General features: G+C 31.2%; 1 protein-coding gene across 7 annotated transcripts in view; it reads right to left on the bottom strand.

The window, feature by feature from the left end:
- The window catches only part of SCAF8 (SR-related CTD associated factor 8), a 265,897-nt gene that overhangs the window by 165,795 nt on the left and 85,381 nt on the right, over positions 1-14,721 (bottom strand). For 4 of the 7 annotated variants that reach the window (XR_007953657.1, XR_007953658.1, XR_007953659.1 and 1 more), the window contains exons 18-20: positions 14,464-14,532; positions 12,780-12,998; positions 9,655-11,125 (exon numbers count right to left, since the gene is read on the bottom strand). Coding sequence is in view for 4 of the 7 variants with exons in the window: in XM_051997983.1 (XP_051853943.1) it covers positions 9,669-11,125; positions 12,780-12,998; positions 14,464-14,532 (1,745 nt within the window). In the remaining 3 variants the exon portion in view is untranslated. Of the gene's footprint in view, positions 1-8,978; positions 11,126-12,779; positions 12,999-14,463; positions 14,533-14,721 lie in introns of those variants that run through there. The other 3 variants (XM_051997986.1, XM_051997982.1, XM_051997985.1) reach the window with 1 other exon arrangement.

The following is a 14,721-nucleotide window of genomic DNA, read 5'->3' as shown; positions in this document are numbered from 1 at the left end:
GAATCTGTTAAAGCAGAGACTGACACGATTGTGATGCGAGTTGAGGATACAGGTGGTATACAGGGACTGGGTCGTCAAAGATGGTAAGGTGAAAGGTTTCCTTACAAGAAGGTATTTTTCAGTTAAAGCCAGTTATCTTGTCATCCTCCTTTTTTCTTTTGATCCTCAGGGATTAGATTAAACACTACAGTTCCCACTTCTTCATTATGACCAGTATGCATGTGTGTCCATAACACAATGAAGAGACTGAGTTTTCCTCAAACCTCCCCAGTTTTCCCTCGGGTAGAGGAATTTCTGCCCCTCCTAGGGCTTTTCTGATTTCAGAGTCTTTCCCATAAATCTTAATTGCCCTTCTTTAATTATTTTTCTCAGAGGCAAGATATATACGTCTAAGTGATAATAATGGGTATACAAAAGACTGAAAAGAAGCAGAATTAGTATCTACAATTTCACAAATAGGTGTTCCAGACAGAGCTAACATGGGAAAACAAGGAAAAGGTTTAGTGCAAGCAACTTCACTATAATTGGGACATTATCAATGCTTGAGATGGGGAAAGGAAAGAGCTTCCAAATTTCAGCAGATGGGAGGGAAGGAAAGTTTCTGTAGTCATCCAGTGGAGCTGGTCATTCAAATTAAGTCAAGAACTATTTTTAAAAAGACTTTAATTTCATAGTGAATTTTTTCTACCACACACTTTCTGAATTAAAATGGGTATAGAGGAAAGAATGATGTATATGGTAATTAGAAGACAAGGTTCAAATTATTTTCCTACTTCTGTGGCTTTAGACAAGCTCCCTTCCTTTTTTGGGCCTCAGTTTTCTAAACTGAAAGAAGGTTGGGCTGGATGCTCTAACTCTCAATCTTACGATCCTGATGAATTTCCTTTCCTTTTTCCTCACTACCAAAGAACTGGCTTTTGCTTGGATGATGCAAAATTAACTTATAAATAAAAGACATAATTAAAAAGGGAAATCCGATTCAAAGAAGTCATAGTATTTTCCAAAAACAAATGACTTTAGGACTAATAAGGGATTTAGAATATTTTCTACTATTGTTTCCCCTTACTAATGTGAAAAGGACTGTGTTGTGAGGATCAAATGAAATATGTATAAAGAGCTATGTAAACCATCAAGCCTCAAGTTAATTATTATTGGATATACTTTAAAAATAGACATTAAGGACTAAGAGAACAGATAATTGTTTTTATTTTAAGCTCCCTTTGCTCAAATAGCACTTTTCCTAAAATTTCAAATACTGTAAACTTTCAGTTTATCTCTCTAAATAAATCATATATACTTTTTTCCCCTTTATAAAGCAAAAATATGTTATAAAAGTCCTCCTAGAAAACTAGGAATCAGGGCAGTTCGGAGGCACAGTGGATAGAGCACCAACCCTTTAGTCAAGAGGACCCGAGTTCAAATCTAGCTCGGATACTTAATTACTTCCTAGCTGTGTGACCCTGGGCAAGTCACTTAACCCCAGTTGCCTCAGCAAAAATTTAAAAAAAAAAAAAAAAAAAAAAGAGGAAGGAAGGAAGGAAGAAGAGAGGGAAGGGAGGAAGGGAGGAAGGGAGGGAGGAAAGATGGGAGGAAGGAAGGAAAAGAAAAAGAAAAAGAAAAAGAAAGAAAAGAAAAAGAAAACTAGGAATAACACATCTGGAGGAATATTTAATTATATCCATTTGGAAAACATAAAATGTTTCAAATATTTCCAGAAGAAATGTTAGTACTCTGAATTATAAAAAATCATGTGTATATATGTACACACAGACACACACACAAAGAGACAGACACACACATACAGTTAATATGTGTCCCAAGCTTGACACATATTAGCTATATAATCATGGGCAAATCACTTAATGTCTTAATGCCCAAGCCAACTCAAAAATTCGGTTGAAGAATAACTGGCCACCAGAATAGAATTAGGTGAATATTCTTGGTAGTCCTTCATTTTACAATACATCTGTAAATCTGCAAGCACTTTTTAAATTCCTTGGTTATGAGAAAAAAAAAAGTGGACACAGATGCTATTCCTGAGTTATTAATAAGCATAGACCAACCCCATTAAACCAATTTTATGGAAAATTAGAGTATTTTAAGAATCCATTTTTTTTTCCTCATCAAATTTAACTTTTTAATCAAAAATAACATTAGATGTATAACCTGCTCACTTCTCTAAATTCTTAGGTTTTTCTCATTTGAAAGCTCTGGAGTTATATTATTTGGGAGGCCAAAAACCATATTATACAATTTATCATTTTTCCTATTTATATGTTGTCCTTTCTCTGTGTTCACATACTCTATTTTCATTCATTTTATTTTCAACAAAAAATACAATGTTGTCCAATAGAATGAAGACAGGATATAGGATTAGAAAGCCTAAGTTCTAGTTCTATCTCTGCTGCTTACTACCCTTGTGATCTCAGGCAAGATAAAGGAATTGAATGAAATGATCTTCAACATGCTTATGATTTTCCTTGTTAATGAATTTTTCATTAGCTGTCTTTTGGATTCTCCTCACATACTGTATTTAAGACTAAGATTAATAAACTCTGAAACTCTTATCACTTTGCACAGACGACCTTTGCAAGGCTCTTTCTTTATACTCAAAACAATGTAAATTCCTGGATTTTGAATATTCTTTTAGGCCTATTTTTCAGAAGAAAGAATTATCCTGTGAGTACTTTAAAATATACAGATCAAAAAAATCAAGTGGAAACAAATGGTTCATTAACAGCAAAGGTGAAAGGTCAAAATGAAAATGTCTTAAAAGGCATGGAGCTACTTAATTCTTATTTTGTTTTTTTTTTAATCAATGAATGACTTTTATAATGGAAATAAATGACAAAAACATTTAACAGGGAAGTAGTCCCTGAGATGAGTAAATAGATAACACAAGTGCTCCAGATGAATTCAAATTACCTGACCCAGATAAACTACACCTTCAGATTCTGGAAAAAAGGTATACTGAGTTACTATATCTTTTATCTGAAAGTGATAAAACAATGCCAATGCAGTTAAAATTAGAAGAAAAGCTGGATACATGGTTAACTCTTTGCAGCATTTCTTGATAACGGCCTCATTTTAAAAATACATAGATTCAAATTTACAAAAACAAGAGCCATTTTCCAACTGATATATACTCAAAGGACATGAAAAGACACATTTTAGAGAAAAAAAATCTATGCTATCAATAACAATATTAAATAAAACAACTCTGGGTATTATCGCATACCTATTATATTGACAAAACTGAAAAAAAAATTAAGTAAATGTTGGAGTAACTATGGAAAAACAGAGACAATAACATATGGATAGAGTTGTGAACTGGTTCAGAAAGCAATTTGGAACTACCTCCAAAAAGTTATTAAATTTTTCATTCCCTCTGATATAACAATATTACTTTTTATAACACAAAGTGATCAAAGGAAGAGAAAAAAAGGATCCATAAGTACAAAAATATTTGTAAGTTTTTTTCTCCTAGTGGCAAAGAATTAGAAACTGAGGGGATATCAAGTTATGGCTCACTAAGTTATGACAAAGAAATATTATTGTGCTATTGTAAGAAATGACAAAAGGGATGGTTTCAGAGAAACCTGGGAGACCTGTACAAACAGATGCACTGTGAAATGAGGAGAACTGGAACAATTTATGTAACAATATATTGTAAAGACAAAAAACTTTGAAATACTTAAAATACTCTGACCAATTCAATAAAAAAACATGATTTTGGAGATAACCTGATGAAATGGTACCCATTTCTTAGTAAGAGTGATGCATTCAAAGGGCAAATGGAAACATAAGTATTTTTTTGGATATGGCCAATGCTTTATTTTCTTTTTCTCAGCTATACATGTTTTTAAAAGGATTTTCATTTTTCTTTCTTTCACAATAGCAATAAGGGAAGACGGAGGAGAAGGAAGAGTTTTTTTGTTAAAATTTTTTAATCAAGGAAAAAAGGGAAAAAATGGAACATATGGCAGGTATTCCAAGATTGGAAATGGGGAAATGTCTTAAATTTTCAAGAACAGGGAAGAAAACAGTCTGCAACCTATAGGTCAGTGAGCTTGAGTTTAATTCTAGGAAAAATTCTAAAATGAATCACTAAAGAAATGGTTAGGGAATTTAAAAAAGGAAACAGTGATTTAAAAGAACTAATACTTTCATTTAAGGAAAAAAAATCATGTTCCATTAATCTCATTTCCTTTTTTTTTTTAAACAGGATTGCTCAACTAATAGAAAATGCTGTGGGTAATTTACTTAAAATTTGGCAAAATTTTGGCAAAGCTTTTGATAAAGTCTCTTGTGCAATTTTTGTGGAGAAAATGGAGATAAGGCTTAGGAAGATGGATTCAAATTTGGTTGGCCAGTGTAAGAGAGTCATTGTTAATGGTTCAATGTAAACATATCAAGAGGACTGCAGAGGAAAAATTCTCTGAATCTATGCTATAACTAATCAATGTCACAAAGCTAAGAGAAAGAAATATCCTATACAGCATCTAATGGAATCTACATCTAAAAATATCTAAGCAGATTCAAAGAACTGAGCTGGATCTGACAAGATGAAATTCAATAGGGATAAATACAAAAGACTTATACCTGGTGCAAAAATCAACTTCACAAGTATAAAATGAGAGGCATGAATGAAAAAAGATCTAAAAATTTTGGTATCCTACAAAATCAATGAGACTATAGCATAATGTGGCAGTTGAAAAAGCTAATGCTCTTGAGATAAATTAAGAGAGGTATAGTTTCTAGGAATGGAGAGGGAAATAATAATCCAAATTCAATATTCCCACACAGAAGTAATGTGATCAGTTCCAGGTATAGCAATTAAACAAAGACATTTATAAATTAGATAAATGTTCAAAAGAAGGCAAGCAAAATGATGAAAGCTGAGCTCATGACATATCAAGGACAACCGAATGAAATGAGCATGTTTATCCTGGGAAAAGAAAATTCAGGGAGTTTAGGATAGCTGTCTATGTATCTAAAAGGGTTATTACATGTAACAGGGATTAGACTTAATGACTACAGAGGGAAGAACTAGGAATAACAGGTGAAGCTACAAATAAAGAAAATTAAAGCTTTATGTCTGGAAAAACTTCAGAACAATTAGAGCTGTCCAAAAATTAAATGAGTTGTTTTGAGGTGCAGCATGTTCTCCCCTTTCCTTGGTGTCTTTAAATAAAGGATGGACAACAAATGTTAGATGTATTAATGCAGATTTGTTCGGTAGATGGATTAGACTAGTACGTTTCCTTCCAATTTTTATATTCAGTTATCTGCCTACTTTCTTTCTTTTATTCATTTTTTAATATACTATATTTCTTATAATACCATTGACTATTCAATATCAATTTCAAATATTAAAATATAGATAGATATGAATGGATAGATTTCATCCATTCTCTAAAGCCTAGCTGCTGAAACTGACAATCTTAGATGGAACTTAAAATTCTTAAATCCTTTGGAGAATCAAATCTTTGATACAAAAATAAATTTTTTGTATGGTCAGAGGAATATAAGAATAGGGATTTATTCAACATGTTATTCTTCAGTATTATTGGCACAATCTAGTTTTAAGAAGCTTGCTGAATTAAATTATTTTGTTCTGTAATTCTTCCTTCTTAACAATTATAGTGAGCCAAACTGTTTGGAGGAAAATCTGTATAAGACTATGACATGATCAATTCTATAAATACTTGTAATGTTTCAATACACTGTAATATCTTAATATTGAGCTTTTAACATTTACCTATTGAGATATGTTAATTGTATATATTGGGCTTAAAAAAATGCATACCTGTACAACTTCTTCACATATGCCATAAAGAAAGAAGATACTTAAATCTACATTTTAAAAAGATTGAGCTCTTCAGAAAGGTATACACAGAATTATGCTATTAGTTTAACTCAAGCATCTATGTACCAAGATACTAATACTTAATAGGTCCTCAATAAATTCTTATTGAACTAACATGAAATTTGATCATGAAAATTAAAGATTTTGGGCTTGAACTTAAATAGAAAAACAATTTCAAAATCATTTCTAAGCTTTTTTTATTCAGAATATAACTAAATATTTCTGTGTACTGGTGGCTTTTTTTCAGAACAGAAACTCAATGCCTGACAAAATTCAAATGACACTCTCACAAAGAACTAAATGTAGTATTTTACAATTACACATGCAGAGAAAATGGGAGGCAGCATAACATGATTAAGTAGCTAAAAAGTCTGCCTTGGAATTAAGAAGATCTGAATTCAAAGCCCTACTTCAAATACATATATACCATATAGAAAGTCATTGACAAATTATTTAACTTCTCAAAACCTTATGCCACTCTCTAAAATCATCAGCTATATAATAAGCTGCCGTTAGTGGAAAAAGTTAATGATGAAATCACACGCATAAAATAGTACAGAAAGTAACTGTTTTTGAAAGGTTAACTTTTCTGTAAGTAAAATGTAGCCTTTCTCCCTTCTCAAAATAAAAGCAAAAAATTCCTTCCATCAGCATTTTTATACAAAGGAAATATAACAAAATGACAATAAAACAGCCAAATCCTCAGAAAACAAAATATTCTACTCCTTTGAGAAAATAACAATTTAAAATAGTGAATTAAAATTTTTTCAAGAGACTTTTATGTAAAACCAATTCCATGGTTTTAAATAATTTCAAATTTTTTTGATCTTTCACTACACATCTGTTATTATTTATGTACCCTACACATAATAAAACGAAATCAGTATTCAGATTATAAGAATTCTATCTATAACATGATGCAGCTAAAAACTACTTTGCTGTAAAATAAGTTTTTATTCTCCAATAATAATTGTAACAACTGTTGGCAACTGTAAAAATACAGTGTACATCTATGCTATGAACATAAGCCAATGTTTAATGAAATGTTAAGACATTTACAAAATGTTGGGATTTTTTGTCAGTTAATTCCTTCACTAATGTACACTGCAAGAAAAAAAAAATAATGCTTCCTTAACTTGTCTCCAACTACCAGCACTACAGGAATAAAATTGTGATCAAAAGCATGGTTAGCTAGAGAATATATACTGAAGTCAAATTCATGAAAATAAAATCAATTTGGTTTTTCTCCTTTATACAATGTACACAATGGTGAATGCAAAGTTACTAGATGTTCTAAATATTTATTATGAATATTCCTATATAAGAACAAAATGGAAAAAAGGGCATTTGAAAAATATGGTAAGTTCTTTATAAAAAAATGCCAAAATGTGCATGCTTATTCTTCTTTCAATAAACAATACTGCTTGCTAACTTAAATAACTTCCACCTGAACTTCCAACAAATGGCACTTTTTAACATTTTGTCTCCAGCTTTACAAATAAAATAAAGCTCAAAGAGGGGGAAAAAAAGACCTGGGATTAATTTATTACTATTTAATACAAATGAATTTCACTGTCCATTCTTTAAAATGGTAAGGCTACAGTTTCTATGCATAAAAGAAATTCCAATTACTAAAAACTGAAATGTAGTCATTAAAAAAATTGTTTTAAGGACAAATGTAATACTTTCACAGATGTGAATACCTAAACTTTATACAAATATATCACAGATCTCCTTTCCCTAAGAAAAGAATTAAAACCACACATTATTAATGGGATTAAATTCTCTGAAAGGTAAAGGATAAAACTCCATTCACATCTCTAATCCAGCTAAAGAAAAAAATAAATATAATGGCACATATATATAACATATGTGTGTGTGTGTGTATATATGTATATGTGTATATATATAATATATATGATATATATATATTTAAAACACAAGCATATAAACATACACACATATACACATATATATGAACAGATGAGAGAGAGAGAGACAAACTTGACAATGAAAAAGACTGTTCATTTTTGGCTGGGAACCTCTTGCTACAGATCCTTCTATGTGAGCAAAACATAATAACTCAAATGTATCTTATCTCCACACTCCTCACATTACCTCTTATAAAAATTGACAACTTCATTTGCAAAGGAATTTAACAAAATAGCAAATGATGACTTGTTGGAGAATGGAGTAGGGAAGATAATTACACAAGGAAATGATTCAAAGTTTTCCACTAGATTCCTAATTGCCATTATTTAAAAATAAAAGAAAAATAAATAACAAATAAAAGAAAATAGAAAAAATACTACTGGTACTTGATTTTTTGTAGAGGGTAATCTGAGCAATGAAATCCAAAGATTTCTACTTTTCTATTAAGCCTTCAAAACACACGGCTCACTTTGTTTCTGGTATAAAATTTTCTTTTTTAATCCAACAATACTATTAGTTTTTGTGCAATAATTCAGGACTTTGGAAATTCACTTCAGGCAAAGAAGCAATAAACAAATTTAATGTTACCACTATCTATCCAAAAGATCAAAAATATTAAAAAAAAAAAAAAAAAAAAGACAATGAAAGTATTTGCTTAAAATTTGGCTACATGCCAAGCTACGGTTTTATATTTGGGTTTTTATTTTGTTTTAAGTTAAGCCAAACCTTCAATGTATTTTTTAGTGTTTCTTATTTCATCTTCTCAAAATAGTAAGAACTGCAACTATGAACATGAGTAATTTTAAGCAATTAGCCAATCTTCTCTAATTTTCCTTCTACCAAGTCTCAGACAGTATTTATTTTATAACCTAATTTTATTTATTTGTGTTTCTCTGTGGATATGTATATTAAGTACATAACCAAAGAGAAATAGAAAATGTCTACATACAATTTACACAATAGGTATTTACATACATACATTATATATACATACTAATGAGACCGCATGATTTTTGGTTAAAAAAAAAAAAAGTACATGCTTTTTCTACCACACTGTTCTTGCATTGGTCTTACAAAAGTAATATAAACCTTTTGCAACAACTAAAGCAAGTACTACTACTGATCCAGGATTTTAATAACTTGTGGGTTAAAAAAAAATACAATGCCTAGAACACTGTTATCAAACAAATATGTTTTATTGGCAGCTAAAAACAGAATTCACCCAACAATGAAACTTTTTTATATATTTTTTTTCTTTCTTTCTTTTTACTCACTGCAGTACGAGGAACAAATCACAGACACTTACTTTGGAGATAACAGAGACCATGGTGTAGATCTTACAAAATCATTTTTTTTAAAATCTCTGTATTGTGCTCCTCAAATGACTATGAGTCAGTCTTTGTTTTGTTTTTTGCCAAATAGCAGAAACATAAACTATCACAGCTTTGTCTATACTTTAAAATTCTGCAGCAACCTAAAGACATGGACAGATACACCACCCGACTGTTGTTTTCAAGTATATCAATTTCCACATCAACCTAATAGTAGTATTCTAAAAAATTCACTTTCTTCCATAGGAAGTCTTTGTTTGACAAGCTGTTATTCATCTCTTTGACGTTTTAAAAGTATCTGGGGCAACATCTGAATTTTATCAGAAAATAAAAAAATGTTTACCTACCATGTTCAAATTAAGAACAGTGTCTATACAAGTCAGTTGTACAATTATTTTAAGTGAAAGATGAACATGAACATCAGATTAACTTAATTCTGGCAGACAAAAGTGAACTACTAAGGTCCAGTCAGCCATTTATCTATTACAGAGAGATGACAACTTTACAAAAGGTATCTTTTACCTACTGAGTGATGATTATGTCCCCTCAGTTTCTGTGCTTTCTACCACTGGTTCACTTTCTATATCAGCTTCTGTGTCATTCTTCTCTTTGTTTATTTCACTTGAAGATGTCAGTTTTTCATAAAGTTCAGGATCATTCTGTACTTGTAAAGGTGGTGGTTGATTATCTGTCTCTGTATTTTCACCATTTACCTGGGGTACATTATCAGCTTTTCGTTGAGAAGTGGCCCCTTCAAAATAATCAAAAACTCGGGGGTGTGGATGTGGGACCCAGGTGTTCTGAATTCTGTCTCTTCCAAAACGATTTCCATTAATTTCTCGGCAGAAATCAAAATCTCTTTCATCTCTATCCCTTTGTCTCTCCCAGGGTCTTCTGCGGTCATCAAAATCTCTGTGAGCATCCTGTCCAAATCCTCTGTTCCAAATAGGACCACTTCTAGGATCAAACCTAAAATTTCCGTGTCTAAATCTACCTCTGTCTTCATGGAAGCTTTTAGGACCACCATAGAGAGGTAAAACACGATGCTCTCTTTCATCAAAATCTCTATGGCCCCAAGGCTTATCTGAATTAAAACCAAAGTGGTCTCTTCGACCAAGGTTATCTATACCTGGTCTTACAAGATTTTCTCTTATATCTATATGTGGTCTTCCAAAGTGTTCCCTTCCATCTATTGGAGGTCTTCCTGGACCTTCTCTTGGATCTACAGGTCGCCCCACTACGTCCCTAACATCCACTGGTGAAGGCCTATTAATGGTCTCCCTGTTTTCTATAGGAGGAAAGCGATAATCTCTATCTCCTTCCTGTTGAATACTATCATTCCCAAGTGGTAGCCTTTTTTCTGGATTAGGTATATGATCTATATTTTGTCTTAAAGGAGCTGGAAAAGGTCTTTCTGACTGACTGAAAATATCTCCTGGAGCAAAAGGACCACGAGGTGGAGGATGAAGAGATGCATCAAGAATTGCAGGAGGTGGAATTCCTCTTTGTGGTGGAAGTCCAGGCTGCAATAAAGGGAATCTTGGCCCAGGAGATTGTGGTATAAGTCCTGGACGAATATCTAACATTGGTATTCCAGGCATCCGCTGACCAGGAATATTTAATGGGGGCAAGTTTTGAGGCCCAGTTGGTGGCTGTGGTCCCAGAATTCCAGAATTACTTGGAACATTTGGTGGCTGAACTCCCAGGAGTCCAGAATTGCTAGGAATATTTGGGGGTGGTACCCCCAAGAGTCCAGAGCTACCTGACACATTGGGTAATTGTGGTCTCAGAATTCCGGAACTACTTGGAATATTTGGTGGCTGTGCTCCAATCATTCCAGAATTACTGGAAACATTAGATGGCTGTACTCCCAGAATTCCAGAATTGCTTGATACATTTGGTGGCTGTCCACCCAAAATCCCAGAATTGCTTGACATGTTTGGTGGCTGTCCACCTAGAATTCCAGAGCTACTTGAGACATCATTGTGGATCACTAAAATGGAAAGACAGAAAGCACTATTATAAATATCCATTAAAATGAAAGGTACATGATATAAAATGTATTCATAACAGGAAATTTAAGTTACTGACAATGAAATATTATGAAATAATGTAGGAGGACCAAGACACTTGTGATAGTCAAGAAAAGTACCCAATTACTCAAAAAACTTAACTTTTTAAAAACCCAAAGCTATTTAAAATGTCTTGCCCACATTTTTAATCTTAAAGACTTTTTTTTACAAATGTGTATAAGTTGGACAACAATGTACTTGAATCTTGCTACCTTTAACCATTCATTCTGCCATCCCTAGGTTCTACTGAAAAACTAAGATGAGATGGGTGATTTTTAAAAAAAGTTTTTTTGGTGATATATGGTCTATGCTGGTTTTATCAGATTTGGGGAGGTGAGAGGAATCATTCCTATTTGGTTGAAGATTCTTCTTAATAACATTTACTTGTTCAGTTATTTTTAAATTTTTAAAATAAATTTAAAGTCTACTACTCTGGTCAGATTGCCTGCTAAACTGAATATGCTTTCTGTATACCAAATCTTCAAGCTGATTTTTAATACATGCTTTAAAAAAAAAATACAGTTTCTAAATTTAACATTGTATTATTTTCTTCTTGTTTTAAGCCTCTTTGTGATAGTTTTGCAATCTTGGGGAAAATGGTATCAACTTTTGGAAATGAAATAGGAAATAAAAACTATAGGAATCTTTAGTATTTAGTATGTTTTAAGACTTGCTTTTACGAACTCAATTAGCTGACTCAATAAAGGCAGAAGTCGGTCACTTGAGCCAACTATAATTTGTAGGAATTCAGTTTTTGTTTTATTTTTAATGCCTTTAAAAATTATTTTTTATTTCCAAGAGACAATGGTAACTACTGTTATATATCAAATTCATTTGATATTAAACTCATTTAGTTAAACTTTTGCTGGCCACTTGTTAGATTTCAAAGCGACTACTTTGTTCCTTTATGTTTCAGTCTCAATCATGTAAAACATGTAATTTAGACTAAAATGTCTAGGGTTTGTAGTAATTTTTTATTTTATGATTTTTGGCTACAGGGTAATATAATGACAGAGCTCTCTCATGGAAGTAGTGTATATGCAATTAATTATCTCTTACTACTCTGCTTTTGCAATCCAAGAAGAGCTAAATGGCAATAGACAATTGTGCAGATATTAAAGCTAAATATTATCTATATCCATTTTTTTTACATTTTATGTATATGCAGACTCTAATATAGATAATTTTCAATTTCAAATAGAATATCAATCAAGTTAGAAAAAATTCTAGCAGATAAGAGAAATCAAAACAAGTTTATATGATTGAAAAATACTAAGTACTAAAAGTTTACGCCAGACCTAAACATCTCATCAAATAAAACAGTACTATGACAGATAAGAATGTGAATACTGCTCTGTATAGTCCTGATCACAATGTAATACTATGGATTCTTTGGCATTTTCAGGATAGGGATATATAAATGCAACAAAGTCTTTTGTAATACTTTAGCATGTCATATTCCTTTATTTTTTCCATTTCTTTCCCTAACTGTATGCATATGGTATGTCTGAAAGGAACAGAGGCATGTATGTAATTAAGTGAGAATTTTTGAATCATACTTTTGATATTTATTACCTGGTCTGGTACTTTCACTGGAAGAAAGCTGGTGGTCTGTGAGGTGTGATAATTTTTCTTCTGCCTCAGGCTGGTTACTTGGTGGATTATAAACACTTCCAGCTGACATAGTTGAAGTAGCAAGACTGCTAGACACAGAGCCAACTGGCAAAACAAGGTTACTAAAAGCAACATCTTTCATTGTCTCTGGAGTCATAGATATTGGAGGCTGTACTAGAGCTGTTTAAGAAAGAAAAAAAAAAAGAATTGTTTAAAGATTCCATATTTAATCCAATTCAATAAACATTTTTTAAAAAAGAAATGATTAAGTAAGATATATTAGTAGCTGCAAATAAAAAGCTGATAAAAGATATGATCCCTATTTCACTGAATAAATGTCAATTAAAATATTCACATTTACCATTAGTAACTTTGTCAATATTTTAGGTGGCTCTCACGGTTGTGTTTCTTCTATCCTCAACTTCCTAAATTTTCTCCTCACAAATGTATTGGAGGGAGTATAGGTCAACAAGTAGATAGCTTTGTACAGCCATTAGCCAAAATAATATAAGCATGAAAATGATCTCTATAGTACCTAACTCACTGGGCTGTTGAGACTCAAATGAGGGTACTATAAAGTGTTTTAGAAGTATGGTATTATAAAAGAAAAAATATGTAAATAAAATATAAACTAAAATTGGATATAATAGAGTAGTATGTAGTATGCAATATGTAGTATATAAAAATATCTTTTTGTCTTCTTCATAATTTCATATCTATTAAAGTTCCATTTATCAAGTCAGACTTTTAACCATCTTGAATTTCAATAATTTCAATAGACATGATACCAAAATAGATGCAACAGCTATAAGTACCACATACTTTGTTTCCCAAAAAGGCCTATTTGTGAAAACACTAGTGTGTAAAATAAGACAGATTAGAAGCAACTTGCTGTCAAGGCTAAGGAGCAACCTGAAGAAACCTAACAGAAAAGTGCAGAAACAGAATAATTAGCAGTATAACTTCAACTGAATAGGAAAACAGTGGTATTTAAAATAGGGATAAATAGACTTTAACTACAAAAATAATGAATTAAGTCATTTATAAAATAATGTAACATATATTGAGATTAAGAAAGCAAAAATAAATCATTTCTAATAGCACTGGAAATTTTTAAGTTTTAAATTTTAATTTATTATAATCAATGATATATCTATAATATATAATTGAGATATATAATCTATGATTGATTTATTGTAATACATGATATGGAAATTTTAATTTTTTATTTAATTTGTTACAACCTATGATATATGATCAATATATAATTTATGATATTTTTTAATTTATTGTGATCTATGACATAATTCTATTTAATATTATAAATCATAATCATATATAATTTAATTAAATTAGGAAAAGTGAAGACTGAGAACTGATGAGAAAAGAATTATGTCAAAAGTGTAAAAAAAATTGGATATATTAATCATAAATGAAATCTATGAAAATGTTTAAGTATTTCAATAAATAAATAATACAATAATTTAATTTTCTTTTAAAAATATCAAGACTCTAATAATGAGAACGTACATTTGGTTGAAGGGTTCATTCTAAAGATACTAAAAATCTAATAAACCAACTAATACAAGATTGTATCAAAGTTTGTGATCAAAGTTTCATAATCAAACAAATTTTTAAAACTCACATGTTGCTACTACTGGAGGAATAGCAGGGGGTGGCACAACAGGTGGTGGAACCGGGGGTGGCATGAAACCTAGATTAAAATACAAAGAATAGAAAAATAGAATTGAAAATTTATGGAAAAAATTTCATTGCCACATGTGGACAAAGTATTTCTATATTATTAGTTTCTACACTCTAAAAATTGTTTTATTAAAAATAGCACCTTACTTTAACCTGTTAATTTCATTCAATAATCACGATACTTATATAAAAACTGTGA

The sequence above is a fragment of the Antechinus flavipes genome, chromosome 4 (assembly GCF_016432865.1).
Source record: "Antechinus flavipes isolate AdamAnt ecotype Samford, QLD, Australia chromosome 4, AdamAnt_v2, whole genome shotgun sequence".
NCBI lineage: Eukaryota > Metazoa > Chordata > Mammalia > Dasyuromorphia > Dasyuridae > Antechinus > Antechinus flavipes.
The sequence above is the reverse complement of the archived record's forward strand: the minus strand, read 5'-3'. Positions and strand labels throughout refer to the sequence as shown.